Below are 23,310 nucleotides of genomic sequence, written 5' to 3'. Positions count from 1 at the left end.
ACCATTTAAAATACTGCAAAATGTTTCTGGCAGATGCTAGGGGATAGGTCGACAGGCAACAAGTCGACCTGGAAACATGCAATGTGTCATAAAGGGTTGAGCTCCTTTTTATATGCTGACTTGTACAAGTCTATTCAATTTGACATATTTAAAAATATTGCTCTCTGGCAATATACAACCAGACCCTTATCAAATACATCAGAAGCATTGGCGCTCTTACGCATATATTAAAAGGGTACATATACCTTTCCAACGCCAGTTCTAACAGGTGTACAATTGATTATCTATTTTCCTTTATGGTCTGACTAAATGCCACTATTTATAGATGTTGTGTTTCGGTTGTTAGTGAAAGGATGTGTAGTAATGATTTGACATGAGCTTTATATCAGACAGTGATGTGACGGATTAATACAAGACGTAATGCAAGATTCATTTAGCTAAACACAACTTTACATTGATCAGCCATGCTTACTCATTGAACATACATCAACCTAACAATTTACAAAATCATAAAAAAAAATAAACACCCATAAACATACTGTTATTTCTTAGGTACACTGTCCATGTCATCATGCAGATCAGCATGTACAGTATATGCTCTATTTTACAGGGACTGTAAGAAACGCAGTCAACACTTCTTCCAGACGCCAGGACATCGCCACTCGCTCTTTAAATAACAGGCACTTTCCCAAGAAGTCTGCTGCTTGCGCCTATCGAGATTGGTGCGGTTTACCTTCGTATTATATAGTTGGGTTTGAGCGCTATAGGCATCTTTTTTTACTGGGACACGGAACAGGCAGAGAGAAGTCCATAGACAATTTAGGTGGTGCTTTGTATGTGCCACGTATAAAGAATCATGGTTGCTATGGCTGTAAGAAATAAAAACAGTCTTATCTTCCCACCATCAGTACCAGAATGGTCATATTACTAGTGTGTGAAACTGCACCCAACTCTTCACCCAGCGGGGCTTGATCTGCTCCTAGTACCATATTTGGCCATTCGCCTTTCCTTTGCACTTGCACATTAGGTCATGCATTCTCTTCTAGAGGAAACACTAATCTGGTCCCCCTGTTTGTGATCTCATAGTCTCCTCCTCCGAGTTCACGTTCCAAAGCTTCCTCTGAGCTGCTTTTTGTTTTTCTGCCATCAAGGCTTGTGGTGGCAGTGTGGGAGCCAGAAGAACCATTGGCTGTTATGGTGGTGTCTCCATAAGTCAATGTCAGGTCCCCATCATTCAGAATGAAGTCTGCATCATCTTCTCTCAACTGCTCTGGGTTCTATACAGAATCAAATAAAATCATTATTTGGAGCAAATGTAGTAAAGCGTAAAGCTGAACCCACTTGAGGTAACCTTCAGCCTACCATATTTTTTGCATTTCAATGTCAGCATTTACTTACCAGCTCCAAATAGTGCCGTCCCATTCTCTAGAACAGGTAGACAACGCTCCAGCTACTGTAGAACTACAGATCCCAGCATATGCTAACAAGTAAAAATGCCGGGATGTGTAGTCCCAGAGCAGCCTGATTTCTGCACATTGTTACCTCTGAGTCTATAAATCTGGGTTTTATTTAATTCTGTCAGGAGCCTATACTATGCATCTACTACTAACAATAAATGTAAGTGAACCTTATACAATGTTAATCTTTTTGGTGCAAGTGGGGAGAATAATGTGAAAATGCAGTCAAAAGGTAATGTACCTCATCTTGCCTCCATCTCAACTTAGACTCACAGATTGTTATGTAGCTATGGGACTGGACACTAAAATCTGCAGGTTCAGCATATGGCCATAGTTACATTGTGAGTCTCCTCCCAGCTAACGGAATTGACCGCTCCAGTTCAAGAACCCCAGGAATAGACCCCATCAGACAATAAAAAGGGTTACAGGGACCCATCAAGTTGCCATGGTTGGCCACCATATGTGTGGTCAGCAGACTGCACATGCACAGCAGAATTGTGAAGGCACAAAACATAAGTGAATTGACCCACTAACAAAATTATTTAATTTCTTACACACCAGCATGGACAAGCTTCTTTTGGAGTCCCTGCCCTGCATGTGAATTTTAATATATTCATGCGAAAATACCTGCTGGGAAGGCTTCGGATATGGCAAAGAGGCAGTGAGTGAAAGAAGGTGTTGGGTAAGGCAGAGGTTGGCACAAAGACAGTGAAAGACTGGGGAGTCAGATTATGCCAGGGAAAGGTAATGGGAGGCAGAAAGTGACAGTGGGAGAGATGTTGAAGTAGCAGCTGGTAGGGAGAGGCAGAAGGAGACTAGGGAGAGGCAGTGGGTCACACAGGGGAGGCAGACTGTCTCTCTGCCATTACCCTATCACCCTCTGTGTCAGAGGTTAGAGGCAGTGGGTGGCTAAGGGTGACTAGGGAAAGGCAGATGGAGGCATAGGATGATGGGGAGGCAAAGAGTGGCATGGAAAAGCAGTAGGTGATGAGAATGGCAGGGGTTGACAGGAGGATAGCAGTGGGTGGCAGGTAGAAAAAGCTTAATGCAGTGGCTGTATGGAGATGCCAAGGATTACAGGGAGAGGCAGAGGATGACAATGATGACAGTAGGGGACGTGGGAAGGGCAGAGGATAATTAGGTAGAGGAGAAGGTAACAGAGGTGGCATAGGTTGGCAGGGGGTTGAAGTGGATAACAGGAATTTGCAGAGTGACATTGGAGGATGGCAGGGGTAAAAGGAGGATGGCACAGGGAGACAGTGAGTGGCAGAGTGTGACTAGAGAGAGACAGTGAGTATTTAATGTCCCCCTCCACATCCTCCACTATGTACTCCCCTGTTCCCTCCACTTTCTGCAGTAACGCAGTCTGGTATTGCCTTCACATGAGAAATGCTTCTGCATATTCTGGAGACATGAATGTCTTGAAAATAGAAGATTCGATAGAATCCCTTTTCATTGTTACTTTTCAGTTTCTGTTTTTTTTATGTACTGACTGATGCAACATAGTGAGAAAGCAAAATCAAAACAGAACAGATGATAGAAATCAATTAATTACCCAGGAACATTGATTCTACTTACATTATAGGCCCTCGGGCTTGTGAAACATCTGGCCACCAAGCCACACCAGCTGGGCAATGTTGTAGTTAATGGAGGACCACTGTGTGTCAGCATTGGCTTCAGATAACTTATTTTCCGTATTAAGGAAATACTCAATTGTATTACAGAGAACAAGCAGTGCAAATCTGCATACCAAAAAGGTTTCAAGAACAGATAATAAACCACAGAAAGGGTAAATTTACTAGGATAAGACTTCCATTGAAGATGGAATGCTGCTATTCGCAACCAATCCGATTCTATTATCTTCTAGAGAAGGTACTGAATAAAGTAGAATCTGATTGGTTGCGATGGGCAACATCCCATCTTCAATAGAACTCCCATCTTAATAAATGTACCTCTTAATGTATACAATAAAAATGAGAACATATGTGTTAATTACGATGAATTGACTATTTAAAAAAAGGTCCTAATAATCATTCATTTGTATAGGTAGAAAAATAGCATTTAAACACTGTATTGATTAATGTTATCTATTCCAGGTAGGGTAGAATGTGACATTAAAAGCTCATCAATAATACAAAAATGGTTAGTTTTATATTTGCTTGTCAGTACAATCATTGCAGTCTATAGCCATGGTGGCGCTGGGAAAGGTTATTCAATTAAACAGCCTTTTCTCTTCACCTACAAATAGTGATTCAGATCTGGAAACCCACAAATTCCACATAATAGTCTGAATAAATGGCGTTTTTTCCGTGCACGCGAACCCAATTTTATCTTTCCTTATGTATAATTTATGGATCTGAGGGACTTTGGGGATTCACGCACAGGGCAATCTCTGCTAATTGGATTGCACTGGTGCGGTAATTAACCACAGGGTATCACTTACTAGTGGGCTACAATAGGCAACATAAGATAATAGCATAGAGAATGGTTTGTAACCTGCGCTCCCAGAGGTCTCTAAATGACAATAGTGTGTGTTAAAAAGGAGGGGAATGTTGCACTAAGGTATTTGTTTTACCCTGCAAATAATGTGCTTAGATGCTGAGGTATTGTAAAAATACTCTTTATTAAATCAAGGTAGGTAGGTTAGGGTAACCGGTGGTGGGCTTGGGGAGTCAGGCTTGGCAATAACCTTTGTCCCTTGGGTAAAAGGGGGGCCAGTGGGAAAGCGAGAACGATGAAGTTACAGTCTAGGTTTGGTTAATCAGGTAGGTGTCAAGGGAGGCTGGCTTCCTGGTCCCCCACTGTCTTCTTCGTTGCTGTGTGTTGTGGAAGCTTGGTCCTGCTTCCGGGTCCTCCACGGCACCTTTGTGCTTGGTGAGGCCATAAATGAGCGGTGTCGTGCGAACACACACACACACCCGCAGCAGGACACTTATGCCGGGTGCCGTGCGCCCGACTCTCTGTGGTGGGGAGGAGACTTAAGTGAAGTTATGTGCTGGGCCTCTGGGCACTCCCTGAAGAAGGCTAAGGAAGACGACACGCGTTGGAGCACCAATACAGACCATTGGTCCTGCTTCCAGGTGGAGGACCCGGAAGCGGGATTAAGCTTCCACAACACACAGCAGTGAAGACGACAGTGGGGGACCAGGAAGCCAGGTTAGAGTGCACCACGGGTTGGACGGGATGCCAGCCTCCTGCGACAACTACCTGATTAACCTAACCTAGACTGACTTCATCTTGCTCACTATTCTGCTGACCCCCCCCCCTTTCCCCACTGCCACATCCCCGCAGACTGCCCCCCCCCCCTTTTTACCCAAGGGACACAGGTTATTGCCAAGCCTGACTCCCCAAGCCCACCACCAGTCACCGGTTACCCTAACCTACCTACCCACGTATGTTGATGTCACTGTTCAGTTTGTCATAGCAGAAACAAAAGAAACTAAAAAAAGTTGGCCAAACCCTTCTAATTGGGCCTGGGGGACAGTTACATTTTTTTGAGTAATGAACCAATACCAATTAATATGGACATGGAATATTTGGTCAACACCAAAAGGTCAACATGGTGTCTATGGCGACACCTAAGCTAGTGGACCCACACTTATACCCCTTTCACATCCGAAATGCCAGGTCATACCCAGGATTTGTACACGGCCCTGGGAGCGACCGGGTATTTGTGATGTTTAAACCCCACAGCAACCCGGCAAAAAAAAAGCCAGGTCACTGACATCAGAAAGGGGGCAGGCAGAGGCGTCATCGGGAGGGCGGGGAAGGAGGCAGAGCTTGGAGCAGATGTAGCCTCCTCCTTATAGTGTGAACAGGACCCGGCTAACCCATTCACCCTGCACAGCAACCCGGGTCCGACCCGAGATTAACCCTTCTTTTAACCCGGTGAGAATGCTGGGTTGCTGCACCCAGGCAAATTCAAAAGGATCTTTACCACAGAACATTGACCCGGGACGACCCAGTAACAACTCAGGTTGGACCTGGGTTGTTTGTGCTATGTGAAAGGGGGTATTAGTGTACAGTGTCCCCTTGCATGGCACGCCACGCTTTAGGCAAGGTGCCTTGCCCACTTTACCATTCCCCTAAACATAGTCCACATAGATGGTAAAGAAAAAGTTTGCATGTGTCGACCTTAGCCATGTTGACCTTTTGCTTGTGTTGACCATATAGTTTCGACCTAGACATTGTGTATCAGCCACCCAGATGCCAAATATGTGATCCAAATAGGAATAAAATAGAACGGAGTTAAGCATGGTATGATCATTTACTCCTAAACAATTATATAACTCTGTAATATGGATGACAATTCAACCTAGAAAGAGGATACTTGTGATCAAAGCTGTACCACAGCCTGAACACCCACGCACTCTCTTGTTTGGTGCGACTTGTTCCAGTAGAATCTCCAGCATCCTACAAAGAAATATACAATAAGTGAAAACTACTCCGTAACACACAGATCCCCAATTTTAACCTATGCCTACTTGTGACCATGATATGAAGTTTTGCATCACAGATAAATATTCAAGATGTTGTATAAGTAAGCCCTGTTCACTCTACATATGTATCAATACAACAAATGTTAGTATAACCGGTCACACAATGTCTGCAGACAAATATCTTGGGTAATTTAGCATTCACAAGTTAATACATGTGCGGTATGAAAGGATTCAGTAGTAACATTCAGACTACATTCTGTCAATACAGCTATCCAGAATATATTTAATTATGTTAAGTAAAAGGCACTTTGTATTGAATGCATATAATTATACTTAATCCATAATGTACATATGCATCAATACAACAAATGTTGGGCCTCCTGGAGATAGACGGTTTAGTTGTGTGGGATAAATGACTCATTTGCCATTCTGGAATAGTCTTTCCTGTCTCAATTTCAACCTCTGTTTTGTGTTACTTTCTCTGTATCTGTATCCTCTGCAGGTTGATACCCGATTCCACGACCCTAACTGCTGATAAAAACCCTGTCAGATGGAACAAAAGGGGTTGGTATGGATAGTCTGGTGCACAGAATGGTCAGAATGCCAACAGCAGCAACCACATTTTTAAAGTCCCAATGGATTATGGCATTTGAACCTTAATCCTACCTCCCTCCCCCACCATCCTGCAGCCTTAAACTGGCCATACACTTATCTGATTTGGCTTCTTTACATCCAATTCCAACCAATCGGGCCGAGAAATCAAGTGAAAAGTGGCCAAATCGAATGTGTTCAATGTCTGATCCGATGCGCTGTCCTGTGTGCATCGGATCGGAGATCAGACCTCCTTGCAGGTCCATCCTCTGACATAGGCAGCCACTTGACAGTGGGGAAGCTCCCAGGCGGTTCAAGAGAATTGTTATGTGACTTTTCCCTCAGAAAAGTGTATGGGGGCCTTAGCCCTAAATCTAATCCCAATACTTACCATCTGGATTTTGACTGTCTGTATTATGACCATTTGGGATAACTACATCCCATACAAACTGCCCAGTCTTACTGACATTCATTATCTGGGTAGTTTGGATGCTGCTATATGCTGGTTGCATCCGCTGCAGGCCAATGGCAGCAGATTGACTATGAAGATTTGGTCACTATTGGAATTGATCCAAAGATTGAAAGCATTCATCTCAGGCACTTTTAGGAGGATCAGATCACAAGCTGCATTCCAGCATCACATACACCCTTAAACCTAGTGGCAACCTGCTATTCACTGGACAGCTACAGTGGGGTTCAAAGTTTGGGCACCCCAGGCAAAAATTCATTTTAATGTGCAAAAAGACGCCAAGGAAAGATGGAAAAACCTCCAAAAAGGCATCAAATTACAGATTAGACATTCTTATAAACAAGTAAAAAAAAAAAAGTTTGATTTCATTTCCTTCATTTACACTTTCAAAATAACAGAAAACAAAAAAAAATAGCATCTGCAAAAAGTTGGGCACCCTGCAGAGTTTACAACATGTACCGCCCCCTTTGGACAGCTGAGACCTGGCAGTGTCATGGATTGTTCTCAATCATTGTCTGGAAAGACCAGGTGATGTCAATCTCAAATGTTTTAAAAGCCCAGACTCCTCTGACCTTGCCCCAACAATCAGCACCATGGGTTCCTCTAAGCAGTTGTGTAGAACACTGAAACTGAGCATAGTTGACGCTCACAAAGCAGGAGAAGGCTAAAAGTAGATAGCAAAGCGTTATCAGATGCCCATATCCTCTGTTCAGAATGCAATTAAGAAATGGCAGTCATCAGGAACAGTGAAAGCAAGATCTGGAAGACCAAGAAAAATATCAGACAGAACAGCGCTCAGGATTGTGAGAAAAGCAAATAAAAATCCACTTTGACTGCACGATCCCTCCAGGAAGATCTGGCAGACACTGGAGTTGTGGTACACTATTCCACTATAAAGAGATACTTGTACAAATATGGTCTTCATGGAAGAGTCATCAGAAGAAAACCTCTTCTACGTCCTCACCACAAAAATCTGTGTTTAAAGTTTGCAAATGAACATATAGACAAGCCTGATGCATTTTGGAATCAAGTTCTGTGGACCAATGAGGTTAAAATATAACTTTTTGGCCGGAATGAGCAAAGGTACGTTTTGGGAAGGAAGGGCACAGAATTTAATGAAAAGAACCTCTGTCCAACTGTTAAGCATGGGGTGGATCAATCATGCTTTGGGGTTGTATTGCAGCCAGTGGGCAAAGGAAACATTTCACGAGTAGAAGGAAAAATGGATTCAATAAGATTCCATCAAATTTTGGACGCTAACCTGATGCCATCTGTGAAAAAGCTGAAGTTAAAGAGAGGCTGGCTTCTACAAATGGATAATGATCCTAAACACACCTCAAAATCCACGGTGGATTACACCAAGAGGCGTAAACTGAAGGTTTTGCCATGGGCTTTACAATCTCCTGACCTCAACATCATTGAAAATCTATTGACAGACCTTAAAAGAGCAATGTGTCACAGACAGCCCAGGGATCTCAAAAAAATGGAAGACTTTTGTAAGGAAGAATGGGCGAAGATACCATAAACAAGAATTGAAAGACTCTTGGCTGGCTACAAAAAGCATTTACAAGCTGTGATACTTGCCAAAGGGGGCAGTACAAGGTATTAACTCTGCAGGTTGCCCAAACTTTTGCAGATGCCATTTTTTGTTTTCTGTTATTTTGAAAGTGTAAATGATGGAAATCAAATGAAACGTAATTTGATGCCTTTTGGAGGATTTCCATCTTTCCTTGGCTTCTTTTTGCACATTAAAAGGAATTTTTGCCTGGGGTGCCCAAACTTTCAAACCTCACTGTACATGAGCTAACCTTTTGCAGAGTCTAGCCCATTTGGTGGAATAACTGCATGAGCCACAGGTGCCTTCACTGGAATAATATTGTCTCCCTAAATATTGGGGAGTGAATAGGTTTCTACTAAAGTGCATTTCAGCCAGTACTAATGTTTACGCAAAGAAATTTACTACAGGTTGGGTATCCCTTATCCGGAAATCACAAAACCAAAATATTCAGAAAACCATGGATTTTCAGAATATTTTTTTGTGTGTCCCCCTTACACTTTTTTTTTTTTCTTGTCGTCTGGTGTCCACCAAATTACTCTTCAGCAATATCCCAGGTCCCCAGGATGCATTGCGTCACCGATGCACCCGCGCACTGCATCCTTAGGACCGGGGATGCCGCTCAAGAGGAAACCGCCGTGGACATCGGAGGGCCACCAGGGGAGTATGTAAAAATAAATATATATATATATATATATATATATATATATATATATATAAACAAATAGCCAGGCACTGCCTCCATTCGGCAATGATGCGTGGGTGCCTTCACTTTGCAGAAGCAATATACAGCGAAAAAAGGTGTGCAGCACTCCAACCAGGATCGTGAAAAATTCAATTCAGCTTTATAATATCCCATCGATATTGTCATCAGGTTGGAGTGCTGCACACCTTTTTTCGCTATATATATATATATTCTGAAATCCGGAATAATCCCTTATCCAAAATGCTCGTCCTGAGCATTTCGAATAAGGGACACTCAACCTATGCTATATTCATCAGCTGGAGCCTAATTAGGAGATATAGGGGCAGATGTACTGTATTAAGCCTTAACAAGAGATAAATGCAAGGGTGATAGAGAGATAAACTTTCAGCCAATCACATCCCAACTGACTTTTTTCAAAACACAGCATGTAACATGGCAGTTAGAGATAAACGTCCAGCCAATCACATCCCATCACCCTTGCATTTATCTCTCGTTAAGGCATCCGTGCTCCTGGCCAGGTGGGACGGGCGCCCTGACACATTTAGGAGCCACAGGGGTTATATAGGGGCATATTGTGTGTGTAACACTGGCCTCGGGGGGGCGGAATTAAGTGTCCGACTCCGCCCAGCGTTATACACAGACTCACAAGATTGACAGTTCTGGGCTATTATATAAGAGATATCAATAAATATTCTGAACTACAGTTCATTAATTACAGAGCATGCATGTAGCTTCCATTGGTTACAAAGGACGTAGTCCTCTCAGTGTAATGTAGATTTTTTTCTATCTACCTACCTACCTACCAATGGGGCAGATGTATTATGCAGCCCACACACGCGCCAATGCCGGCGGTGCGATGCTGTACGATGGGGTGCGCGCTCCCGCGGCACCTCATCGTACAGTACAAAAAAGTATGTGCTGCACATACTTTTTGTACTAGCTTTTTCTAGCACAGCATCGCATGCACATCGTATGCACAAGGCATACGATGCGATGCTGTGTGTGCTAGTTAAGCCCACAACGCACGCTGGAATCGGTGCGTGTGTGGGCTGCATTAGGCCTTAACAAGAGATAAATTTAAGGGTGATAAAAAGAGATAAACTTCCAGCCAATCACACCCTAACTGACTTTTTTCAAACACAGCCTGTAACATGGCAGTTAGAGATAAACTTCCAGCCAATCACATCCTATCACCCTTAAATTTATCTCTTGCTAAGGCCTAATACATCTGCCCCATTGGTAGGTACTGTAGGTAGATAGTGTAATGTAGATTTTTTTCTATCTATCTGAGAGGACTACGTCCTCCTGGGTATATATTACTGGCTATGGTACTATTTGTAACCAATGGAAGCTACACGCATGCTCTGTAATTAATGAACTGTAGTTCAGAATATTTATTGATATTTCTTATAGAATAGCCCAGAACTGTCAATCTTGTGAGTCTGTGTATAACGCTGGGCGGAGTCAGACACTTAATTCCGCCCCCCCACCCAGTGTTATACACACAGGCCAGATTTATACACACATCTGACCCTAGCAGAGGCCAGTGTTATATACACAATCTGCCCCTATATAACCCCTGTGGCTCCTAAAGTGTCAGGGTGCCCGCCCCACCTGACCAGGAGCATGGAGGAACAGGACCCCAGCACCACCCACCTGCACTCACAGGCAGTCTTGCGGGAAGACGCAACGCAGCCAGCAGATGGAAGGAGCTGCCTCCAGCCTCCCGATACTCCATCCGCTCACATTCACTCATCCGCTTCCAGCCTGCCTCCGCTCCTTTTTTTCTGGTGAGCATCCTCCCTCCAGCATCCAGACTCCCGCCTGACTCCTCACCTTATTAATGATGAGCGTCCTCCTCCCTAGCTCCAAGCTCAATGCTGCACTCCCCTCACACCAAGCACCTGTTCCCAAGGGTGCATTACGGCTCCCGACCCGGTGTGTGACGTCATGACGCCTATGTAGGGCTGAGGGAACTGTTGGCCAGTCCCGGTGGTTCCTCCCCTCTCCCTGCTAATGCTACAGCTGGAGCCTGGACAGAGAGAGAGACTGCAATGTTCTAGCTGACTCAGCTGTAGGCACTGCACACAGCACTGGGAGACATCCCTGGGAGAGCTGCATTTGCAGGGGTGGGTGACTGGAAGCATGTGACAGACTCGCAGATACCCCTGCCCCAAGGAGCCTGGACTGTAACCCAGGGGACCACTGGACTGACTTCTGCATTGGGGTACAGAGCCCCCCCCACCATCTGCCCCCAGCAGCCCCTACTTGCTTGTGGAGTTGGGGAAAGTTTCACAGTCCCTGCAGCTAACTAGAGGTAAATGTGAAGTTTGCATGTGTGTCATATAAATCCATGTATTTGGCCCCTAGGATGGATCCCCCCTACTTACATGTCTATGGGCTGACCCCCAGCCAGGCCATGCAGACACATGGGGAGCTACCAATAGCTGCTGCAGCAGTTGGGGCATGCACTGCACACTATGGCAGGTGGGCTTCACAGGGTCACACACGTGTGTACAGTGACACTAGGGACATAGCCCAGGGTGTACAGTCTGCACACCGGTCTGAAGAGCTAGCAATGTACTCCACTAAAGTTATTACAAGGTGCAGGAGCTGCCTTCTACTCAATGGATAATGAAACGGGTTACACCCCCTTCTAAATCTTATGCCATTTTTCATTCAAACAAAATCACGTATAGCTACAGTTCCAACACAACACATGCTTCATCCAATAACAAGCACATTTCACACAACACAATTATTCTATGTGTAACAGGGCGTAGCCCCTTACAACCGTGTGACGGACTCCCGTAGGGAGCGATGAATCACCTAGTATTTGAATAAATTGTTACAGCCTTGGTGTTTTTGTGTTTATACGAGTACAGACATCTACCTGTTCTTTCCTTTAAATGTTTTAGGCATTAGACAGAAATCCCTAATTTGTCAACAACTATATAGACACAGCTTAACCCAGACATTCCCTACTTCGGACCTCAGGGTACACTAACAGTGCACATTTTAGTAATATCCGGGCTGCAGCACGGATGGTTACATCACAAAAACTGCGGTACTAAGTTAGTCTGCTGTAGTCAAACATGGATATCACTAAAACATGGACTGTTATGCTGGGTACACACTGGCCGATACATCAGCATTTCAACTAAAGCAATATTGGTGCATCGTGCTGTGCTCATACACTCTCTGTACAAGCCGGCAGTGATTGAAGGTGCAACTGGATGGGGGTTTGTAAATGTCCAGTTGTGACATCAATTAACACTGATCTGGCAGTGTGTATGCAGAACAATTGATCTACAGATGTATCTTTAGGTGCGTACCTGGCTTTAGTGTGCATTGAGGACAGAGGTTGGGAATGCCAGGGTTAAGCCTGGAATGAAAGTGCACCAACTTTTATTTTTGGTATTCAAGATTCCAGGTTGGTAACCGCTTCTATAGTTTTTTCCCCAGTGGATTATGCAAGTTGTAATTTATTACCACAATGACTGCATAAATCCATTTTAATGTAATATACAAGCTCCTTCCCCCACATGCTGAAATAGTTGTTTGACGTTAAATATAAACAGAATTGGCATTTACTCGTGCTGTGTGTCAAGTAAAAGGGGTGTGGGGTACAGGGGTCCGACAGTCGGGATCCCAACAGTCATTAGCCTGAGTGGCCAGACCCAGACAGCATGGTAAGCGCAACTTAGCCCCTTGCGGGCTCACTGCGCTCGCCACGCTGTGGGCACGGTGGCTCGCTACACGAGCCACCTATTCTATTCTCCCTTTATGGGGGTTGTGGACCCCCACGAGGGAAAATAGCCAACGGCTGTCAGTGTTTTGACAGTCGGGATCCCGTCCGGGACACCCAAGTAAAAGGCGCTAGGCGTTTTCCACTTTAAATATTAAATGTACTTATTTCCTTCTCATTAACATTACTTTGGCAGGAATCCCTCCCCTGGTACACCTACCATTCACATTCACTCAATAAAAGCTCAAGCTAAACACAGGATAGTGTAGACCTGGGATAGAGACCCCTATTACTGGGAACAGGATTAAGCAAAATGAATAGCTAATATGACCAATACATGTTAAATACTAGTGTTCCCGCTAGGCTGCCCGATTTTTAAAGGGAAAAATGCGCCCTGCCCCTCTCGCAGCTCCCCGCTAAAAAAGCCTCACGGGGAAGCCCAGCATCGCCGCACACAGCGATGCCCGGCGCTTCCCCGGCAGCGCAGTGGCTTCGGAGGGGCCGGGCCCGCCCCCTTTGATGATGGAGGCAGCCCGGTAACGACTCTTTCATGACAGCGGCGGGACGGGCACGCCCCTTCCATGACAGCGGCGGGACGGGCAGGCCCCTTCCATGACAGCGGCGGGCCGGGCACGCCCCTTCCATGATGTCGGCGGGACAGACACGCCCCTTCCATGATGTCGGCGGGCCGGGCACGCCCCTTCCATGACGGCGGCGGGCCGGGCACGCCCCTTCCATGATGTCGGCGGGCCAGACACGCCCCTTCCATGACGTTGGTGGGCCAGACACGACCCTTTCATGACGTCGACGGCCAAGGCACACCCCCAGCTGTGACGTCGGCGTGCCCGGTCCGCCCCCCGGCGCCCTGCCCGCTGTCACTCCTAGAGTGAACACTAAAATACTGCAATGTAATAAAATACTACATGCATTCACATTTTACAGACAGTAATGCAATGACCACAAATCCAATAATAATGAGGATATAGTTACTTACACTGTGTAGTACTTGAAAACTGTCATTAGTTGGAGGGGGGTCTTGATCAGGATCTACACCAACCCTGGTACAGATAATGAAAAAATAAGGTTTTAATTTAGAACAAATATAATCCTTTTAAAAACAGTATTGGGAATATGTAATAGCATCCCGCACCTCCATCCAACTCTGACTTTTTTTTTTTAAAGCAGCCATTATTTACAGGGCAACACTACAGTATGCCTTCTAAATGAGTGCTGTTTTTACAAAAACATCCAATTTTGTCTGGAATCCTGCACCCGTCGAACTTTACATATGCCCCTTGGAGGGAAGTGTAATAAAAGCTCTAATGCTGTGTACACACAGGGGAGATATATTGCTAGCAATATATTGCTTGCAATATATTGCTGAGTAATATATTGCTCGGTGTCCAGTTTTTCAGAGGGACCAGCAATTTCCCTGAAAATTGCTAGCAATTTTGACTAGATTTTTTTTACCCTCTATTTAAATTCATTTATGATTGACATGGGTTGTGGGAAGTCTGTATATGGTGTACTTGTGGAGTATCACGGCTCCCACGATGGCCATCGTATGCTAAAAAAATCGCATCGCAAATACATCCAAATGCATTGAAATGTGTAGGAAACATGTGAAATGCCTCCAAATGTCATTTTTCATAGTGTACCACCCCCACTATCAACCCGAAGCATGGCGAGCCCCGCGAGGGGACGCGGATACCTTCACAGGTGTCCGCATCCCCTCGCGGGCTTCACAGGTGTCCGCGTCCCCTCGCAGGACTCGCTGCGCTCGCCACGCTTCGTGTTGACGTTGATAGTGGGGGTGGTACACTATGAAAAATGACATTTGGGGGCATTTCACATGTTTCCTACACATTTCAATGCATTTGGATGCATTTCAGTGCAAAATTGGGTGCAATCGCATCGCATGCGATTTGTTTGTATGCGATGCGATCGCATGCGGTTTTTCCATAAATCGGCTAAAATCGAATCCCATCGCATGCCATCTCATGCCACTACATTTGGCATGTGATGGCATGCGATGGGAGCCGTGATAATCCACAAGTACCTACAGATGTAGCAGGGGTCATCTTTGTAGGGGCAGGATAATCTAGCGGCAGCAGCCGCTAGGGCCCCGCTCCCACCAGGGGTGTGGGGGCACAAGACGGCCGTGTGGCCCCTGCCACCGGTCCCCACTGCCCCAACCCCCCCCCCCTCCCACCACAAAAAAAATTCATTTATTAATTTTATTCATTTATTTATTTATTCATTCATTTTTAATATGGTCACATACTATTGGTGTGGGGCAGCATGGTAATGCTCATGCTGCCCACCGATGGTGCAAATCACCATCGATGGGCAGCATGAACATAATCATGCTGCCCGACACCAATGCCCCCTTCATTTTAAATCTGCTCAGATACTATTGGTGTGGGGCAGCATGGTAATGCTCATGCTGCCCACCGATGGTGCAAATCACCATCGATGGGCAGCATGAACATAATCATGCTGCCCGACACCAATGCCCCCTTCATTTTAAATCTGCTCAGATACTATTGGTGTGGGGCAGCATGGTAATGCTCATGCTGCCCACCGATGGTGCAAATCACCATCGATGGGCAGCATGAACATAATCATGCTGCCCGACACCAATGCCCTCTACTACAGCCTATGCACTTACTGGATAGTGCGGCTGTGTAGTAGTGGGCTTCATTATCGGAGCTGCTGCTGTGTGCGGCGCGCTGGAAGACCGGAGCAAGAAGCAGGGGCTTGCTCCGTGTCTCCGTGTGAGGCGGTGAGTGACAAGGCGGGTGGGCGGGTACCCGGGCGGCGCAGGAGGCTAGTGTCGCTGGTACACAGTGCTTTGTGCACCAGCGACCTGCAATTTTGTGCAGAATCTGAGGAGCAAGCTCCTGCGACCAGCGACCATGAAGCGCTGGCCGCGGGAGCGCGCTCCCAGCCATTTATCGCTGGCTGCACATTAAATTACTGGCAATATGGTCACTGAGCGACCATTTTGCCAGCGATTTAATGCATAATTGCAGCCGTGTGTACGCACCTTAACAGTTTAGTGAACTGGTTCATGCTGAGAAAAAGCATACAAAGGTTATAGAAGTAAAGCCATTTATTTACTAGTGCAGAAAGTTACATTGCGTTATTAGTCTTAAAAAACCCACACAAAATGCAAACTAAATAGCGGTTAGTAAGTCATATTATGCAGTTACTTGCTTTCTTTTTATAGAGATGTCTAGGCTACACCTAATGGGGATTACAGTAACCTTAGCTAGAACACAAATACTAAAGAAGAAGTTGCAACTATTGGATCAAAGGAAGCTTATCCTAGATTGGATCCTTGGGGATAATTTCACTAACACAGGAGTTCTATTGAAGATGGGATTTTGCTATATGTAACCAATCAGCTTCTATTATCTTCTAGAAAGTGCTACATAAGGTGCCAACAAATAAGTAAAATCTGATTGGTTGCTACATCCCATCGTCAATAGAACTCCCACCTTCGGAATTTTACCCTCGGTCTCACAATTTTTAAACTAGGTCTAACATAAAAATTCCAAGTTATAAATTTACCTATGTTATTTAGTAACGCCCTATGATTTGTAACTGTTAATCCTGACTTTCGAGTACTCAGTCACTTTCTAATGCTGCCCATACACTTGTGAGATATTGTATACAATCCTTCGATTTCGACCTCATCTGTCGGAGAAATCGAATGATTGTATGCACAAAATGTGTACCATTCGTCTTTCCGACTTTCTTAATGAGGTTTTGGTCAAGGGGAGCCATGAAAAAACGTTCTGATATTCTGGGGTGCTGTGATTCCAAAAAGTTTGGGAACCCCTGGTTTATATGGTTGTAAATGACTATAATTCCTGGTCTTTATTTTACATCTTCTCTAAAATAAAGCACTCTCTCCATGTTGGCAGATGAATAAAGGAACACTGGGGTCAGTAGTGGAAGCCCAATTATTTTCTACTGTTCTGAATAATAAATGGAACGGTTCTTTTTAGAACCCTGTATTATTTGATGAGTAAGCATTTCTACTTCTGGTACATCTCTAAACTGTGGTTCTGCCCCTCACTTCTACTTACTGCAGAACTGCTAGACAATAGTGGGTTTGGGGGTGATAAAAGCACCAGCCAATCAGATCCTACCTTTCATATTATAGACTGATAGAAAGTACCAACAGATCACCTCCTTATCACTCTCCCAACTCTTTACAAGCTTTGATAAATCTTCCCCTTGGTTACAGACAATTGAAGTCTTTTTGCACTTTGAAGCATTGAGACTGCACTAAATACAAGAGTATTTTCCCTTGGATCATAAGTTATAACTGAATGGTCAAATTTAATTATTATTATTTGAAATGGAAGAAATATTTTACAGCTGTATATTATTTAATTGCTGTAAGAAGTAAAATATATGGTTTATATACACCAGAAAGTAAGGCTTTTGATTGGTCATAGATACAGACCTTTCCTTGTATGTATGTAAATTACATTCACATTCAAGATAAATAACGAAAATATTCCTATACAAAAATAAAACCCTACATGGCCTTATATTCTCACATTCAGATGGCACGTAGCGGTGTACATTGGATTTCCTTACAATTTACGATGTAACACAGATTGCCAGCAGTAGCATCAGGACATGGTTTGTCTTTTGTAGATCGTTCACTCATGAGAAAGGTAATTTGCTATTTGATTTAGATCGGCTAGTAAATAGAACTGGTCTATTCTTCTCAGATGGCAGCTGCAGAATGACACAGTCCATTTGAATCTGTCTTTACTTCCAATGGCTAAGACAAGCAAGCCTTGATCTCATTACAGAGCCTCCATTGTTGAGCTATCGGAGAGAAGTTTATGTGATCTGAAGGGCATGTCATGGGCCTCCAGCCAATGTTGGAACAGCCAAGTTCAATTAATCGCTCTTTACCGAGTGCATCTAGTTAGAAAATGTCCCTAGTGCCTGCTATTCACATTGAACTTGCTTAAGTAATGCAGACGACTGGCTGTGGCTAAGTTCTAGTTGGCAACAGTTTAGAGAAGAAAACAGTTAAAACAAAATATTAGTAGTTAAATATATATATATATATATATATATATATATATATATATATATATATATATATATATATATATCTATATCTATATATATAAAATCAAACGTGAAAATTCATGCAAATTAAAAATAAAAGCTTACAGTTCACAGGAAAGGCTTAGTGGCTGGCGTTTCATTAGTCTTTTGCTCCTGCTGCGTCTCCAGTGTATATTATTATATTACATTCCTGTAAAACTGTGTCACGCCCTGGAATGAGCAGTGTGTATCTACCTGAGAATCCGCAAGGGGATCTGAATGATAGGTCGACAGTGAATAGTCCAACACCATATGATTGACATGCCCAATGTGGACATAGACAAGAGGTTGACCATCCATGTGGTAATAGTAAGGTGTGCTGAGCACAGGGGGGGGGGATGAAGCGAGGAACCTGGCCCAGAACATAGCAAGTGACAAAAGCCATGCGAGAGGCCGTGATATACTAATTGGGGGTATATGTGCTCAGGTGTCAACATGGACACCAAAAAAAAAGGGAAAAAAAATAGCCATGTAGACCTTTTTTAGGTCAACTTTTTGATAACATTGAGCTTTTGGGGTCTAACTAACTAGTGTCGACCCCATGATCCACATCTGTCAGCAAGAATGGGTCACCCTTTTCCTTTCATGTTATCACAAGTGTAGCTGGCAAGTAAGTTACAAATGACATGTAAAGCAACAAGTGCACAGAAAGCAACAGTGACACAAGGTGTATGCTTAATAGAAGAACAGACAAAGAGCAGGTGAAAAGTTCCCAAGCTTTGCACCCCATCTGCAGTGTTCATTTTAGACAGCAGAAACCAATCACCTGAAATACTGCCAACGACCAATGGTCAGATTCTCCAACGATGGGGCATGGTCACCAACTCTGGTATGGCACAGGAATGAAATGAAAATGAAATCTGTGCAATGGGTAATGGTTTAAAGTGACAGTTTAATACAGTATTTCTGAAATTTAGTACATACGTACGCACCCACCCAACAGTTCATGTTTTCAGGATTTCAGTCTTTGGAAACAGGTAGGATAATTACTGAACGAGTGAAGTAGACCAAGATGAAAAGTCCTGAGAATATGAGCTGCTGAGAAATGCATGTGGACTGGATTTGAAAAACACTGCTTAAGAGGATACACAATAAATGTAAATGCAGGCTTGTTCAAACTTTATATATATATTTCCAGGTTTTACATTTCATTTCTTATGAATACAGTACATAAAGCTTCCACCTTAACTTCCTTTACTTATGTGGAAGGTGCTGAAAGCAAATGTCTGCACAAACATTTATGGTAGGCTTACACCAGGGGTGGCCAAACCTGTCCTCAAGATCTACCAACGGTGCATGTTTTCCAGGCAACCTGTGGATCTATAGTAGAAATGAATGCAGCATGTTTTAAAATGTGACAGTTAGTAATGACTACAGCTGTGCACCAGCTAGGTAACCTGGAAAACATGGACCGTTGGTAGATCTTGAGAACCGGTTTGGCCACCCCTGGCTTCCACTATGTAGTTTAAGTGGTGAACACTTGAAATACTTTTTTTTTTCCCTCATAACCAATGATACGCTGCCCATACACTAGGGCGATATTGCATCCAATCCTTCGATTTCGACCTCATCTGTGTGATAAAGCGAAGAATTGTATGCACATCGAATGGGTTTCCTGAGGCGGGCCCGCCGGTTGAATGTTGTGTCGATAGATATTATGTGCTGCACTTCATACTTATCAAATTGCAGGAGCGATCGCTAAAAGCAATAGGTGGGCAGGGGGAGAAGAGGGTGCTTCTGGTGGCATTGGTTCAGGGAGGGCTGGTGGAGTCCAGAGTATCGTATCGCTATGATGGAGCACTAGCGGATGGCGGCAGTATATTAAGAAAACAGTTTAAAACACTGGGTTTCAAATTTTGCCACTGCCCTGCCCCCTGCTACCGCTCCTTTACAGCGCTAGGCTACTCCATCGCAAGCCGCCCACCTTCTTCCAGCACCCGATGTGCCATCACAGATGGCGTGCGACCTCGGGTGCTGGAAGAGGACACTTTTTGAACCATAAGATGAAAAATCGGATGCGATGTACATCGCATTGCGATGCCGCATTGTATCGGATCACATAAGTGTATGCGCAGCGTTACATTTTGTTTGCGTCTGTCTGCCATTTCAGATCAGCCCTCAGTGTACAGAACTTATAGCACAGTTCCACCATAATAACTATTAGCAACCTGATGGTACTGACTGGAGGTTAGGTTTGTCTTTGATTTCTAAAAAGCACTGACATATTATGCAGCACTTTACAGTGTGGGGGATCAGGGCACAAATTACACACAATGACAAGAAAGGAGGTTCTGCCGTAATGGGCTTACACGTTACAATGTGAGAGGTACTATTCCTATACAAGACCAACAACTGTGGCGGCTGGTGGCAATAGTGTGTGTGGCTACTGCAGTATTATCAGTCATTAATATTAAACTGCCACTAGCCACATATTTATGACGCTTCCTCGGTTAGAGTGGTATGGTTGAAAAGAGATATTGGAAAATAGAAATATGAAATATAAACTGAGTTGAAAATGTAAGAAAGTCAGCTGCCGGCCACAGTAGAGATACAGCCGATTAGAACAAGTAACCGTCCAAACAGACTTCAGCAATGCCTATATATATTTGTTTGCAATCATTTCCTGCATCCGGTTTCCAATCAGAACAACTGCCAGCAAATCCCAACATATTTATCTGTACACTACAACAGACATGTGGGATTTGTGTTTCCAAAACACTTTGTGATGCACAGGATAGCCGACTTGTAGAAAACTTCCGGACAATGGGACTGGCAGACTGCAATAACACAACAGAAGATAATGAAGAAATATAGGGCTGATGTGTGATCTGTGGAAGGAAGTGTCCCCCCTCCCCCTCCTACCCGGTCAGACTTCACAGCTGGTTTGAAGAACACAGCCATATGATCAGTGACTTCCTCTGAAAATAGTTACAGCTGTACAGCTAACACAAATCTAAGTTGCCTTACACAGCATAAACCGTGTATGTGCAAAAGTTTTGTATAATCTATTTCATTAAAAAAATGAGATTTATGTGCAGACCTTTTAATTATTTGCAATCCATAGGAGACACAGGGCTGATGATGGGTCTAAAGTGGATGGTAGGACACGGCATCAAATGTTTGCCTCTAGGCAGCCCAGACTCCTCCTCCACCTATGTCCCGCCTCAACCCTAGGCAGGCAGTTTAGTTAAGGACTTGAGGTTGAGTATCGGCCAATACGCCCCACTGGCCAATACGCCTCACTGGTTCTCTGTAGCAGAAAGAGACTGGAATAGAAACCCAAGCCCCTTTCTGCAGTGGGAACAGACACAATGACCCTAGACCACAGCAAATTAGCTCAACTAACCAAATCCTAGGCTGGTAGGCTGGTAAGGAGTAGAGTTTTACTGGGAACAGGAGCCCAAGCACTTCGGAGAAGCAGCAGGCAGTGTGGACTCGGCCGCAATGACTGTTACGCATCCTGTGCAGAGAGGTAGAGTAGGAGGAGTAAACTGGTGGTGAAAGCCTCTGTGAGGGAGCAAGCTACAGGATGGGGGAGGAGCTAACATGGAGAGTATACCTTCCTCTGCTTACCAACGATTCCGCAGGGGAAATGGCCGCCCACAGTATTGCGTGGAGACCCCTGCCGGCTGTCCCTCTTGCTGGAACTGCTTTCTCGATCCCTGCACCCTGGTGGACTAGCGATGACCTGGCTTCCACGCAGCACAGCAGGCTCCTTCACTGGAGTGGTTAGCTGAGGCAGGGAGCCATTTAACTTTCTCCCCTCGGCATCCAGCTGTGGTCCCGGTGTGCAGTGGGTACTGGCCAAGGTCACTGCGGCCGCCGGGGGTGCTGGAGTGGCAGAGCAGGCATCCTCAGGACACCCAGCGCTGCACACCCAAAAAAGAGAGTAAGTTTATAATGAAATAAAGTTAAGCTACATAAAGCAGCCCATATCTATAATGGGGCACCAAACGAAAACTACCATCCACCCTATACCCAGCATCAGCCCTTTGGCCGCTATGGAGCAAAGACACTCTCAGACCATTCCTTTTCTTCATAATATGCTTTTTGATACACCTCCTAATATATAGGAGCTCCTTCTGTTTCCCAGTATCTTTGAGTAACAAATTATAGATTTACTTGTAGCCCGAGCATCCGTGTCAATTAATGTACAAAATGGGGCTGACCAGGCGTCACAGGTTTGTTCCCTCACAATGGGATGGTATTGGGATCCTGGTGGCCGACCAGAGACCTTTTAGGCAAGTATGCTACCCCTGCTTTGAACCACAACCCTATCTGAAACTCTCCTGTATACTAACCTTAACCCAGCCCCATCTCACAGCATGCCTGTCGAGTAGAGCGCGGAGTGGCCAGGCTTCCAGATTAGACCTTCTGGCATTTGCCAGAAGTGCCCGGTAGCTAGTCCGGCCCTGCTCAAGGTAGATATCATAAAAATATTTTCTCTTCCTGGCTCTCACATTATATTAATAAAATATTAGGCCTTCCCCGTTTTCAAAGCAAGGCCTTTTTAATTTGTACATAAAGTTGTGGCTTATATATTGGTACGGAAGGATTAAAACCATGGGCCAGTGGTTTACAAGAGATAAAAAGTTTGACTTTCCCTGCAGCCGTCCCTGGGTTATTCTAATCTTAGTAGTAAGAAGGTTTTATTTAAATTTCTATCTCCCATTGCTTTATAGAAGATTAAATACAGAGAGAAATACATCCTAGGATCAGTAGTGTATTTCTGATATCACAACAGCCACCTGTGGGAGGCTTACATTCTTAATTACTGGAGTCTCAGTGAGATCAGTTTCAGTGAGAGCTATCCAATTGGCATCAGTACATCACCAATGCTAATAGGTTCGCTGAGGGCTGTCCTTTTAGACCTGATGCTGCCGTCTTTATCCCCAAAACCATCACACAAAGCCATAATCACGGATAAGCAGCCGCCAGAGATGCAATAACATGTGCTACTCAAAACTTTCAGCTAGTGAAAACGGCCTCTAATTGTATACCTTGATAGTATCTATTGCTCATAAATCATGATAGCAGGCAGTGCTGCACAGCGATGTGTGCTAAGTGATGTGTGAGGGCCAGTGTTCTTACCGGAGACTGGCAATCACTATGGCCCCTACACACGGAGTGATGTAGGGTCATTTTCTAAGCGATCTGACTAAATGGGCTGAAATCGCCTCGTGTGTAGGCCCCATTATTT

The 23,310-nt window shown here is 44.4% G+C and overlaps 1 protein-coding gene across 2 annotated transcripts in view; it reads right to left on the bottom strand.

Moving 5' to 3' along the window:
- Positions 1-428: 428 nt before the first annotated feature.
- Positions 429-23,310, bottom strand: part of SLC9A7 (solute carrier family 9 member A7) — a 103,354-nt gene continuing 80,472 nt past the window's right edge. The window contains exons 13-17 of one of the 2 annotated variants that reach the window (XM_083168758.1): positions 18,877-18,936; positions 13,960-14,023; positions 5,788-5,870; positions 3,036-3,141; positions 429-1,277 (exon numbers count right to left, since the gene is read on the bottom strand). In XM_083168758.1, coding sequence (XP_083024884.1) covers positions 1,029-1,277; positions 3,036-3,141; positions 5,788-5,870; positions 13,960-14,023; positions 18,877-18,936 — 562 coding nt within the window. In that variant the 3' untranslated portion in view covers positions 429-1,028. The remainder of the gene's footprint in view (positions 1,278-3,035; positions 3,142-5,787; positions 5,871-13,959; positions 14,024-18,876; positions 18,937-23,310) is intronic. The other variant, XM_083168760.1, reaches the window with a different exon arrangement.

Source organism: Crinia signifera, chromosome 2 (assembly GCF_055691185.1).
Source record: "Crinia signifera chromosome 2, ASM5569118v1, whole genome shotgun sequence".
Classification (NCBI taxonomy): Eukaryota; Metazoa; Chordata; class Amphibia; order Anura; family Myobatrachidae; genus Crinia; species Crinia signifera.
Note: the sequence above shows the minus strand (reverse complement) of the source record. Positions and strands in the feature narration are given on the sequence as shown.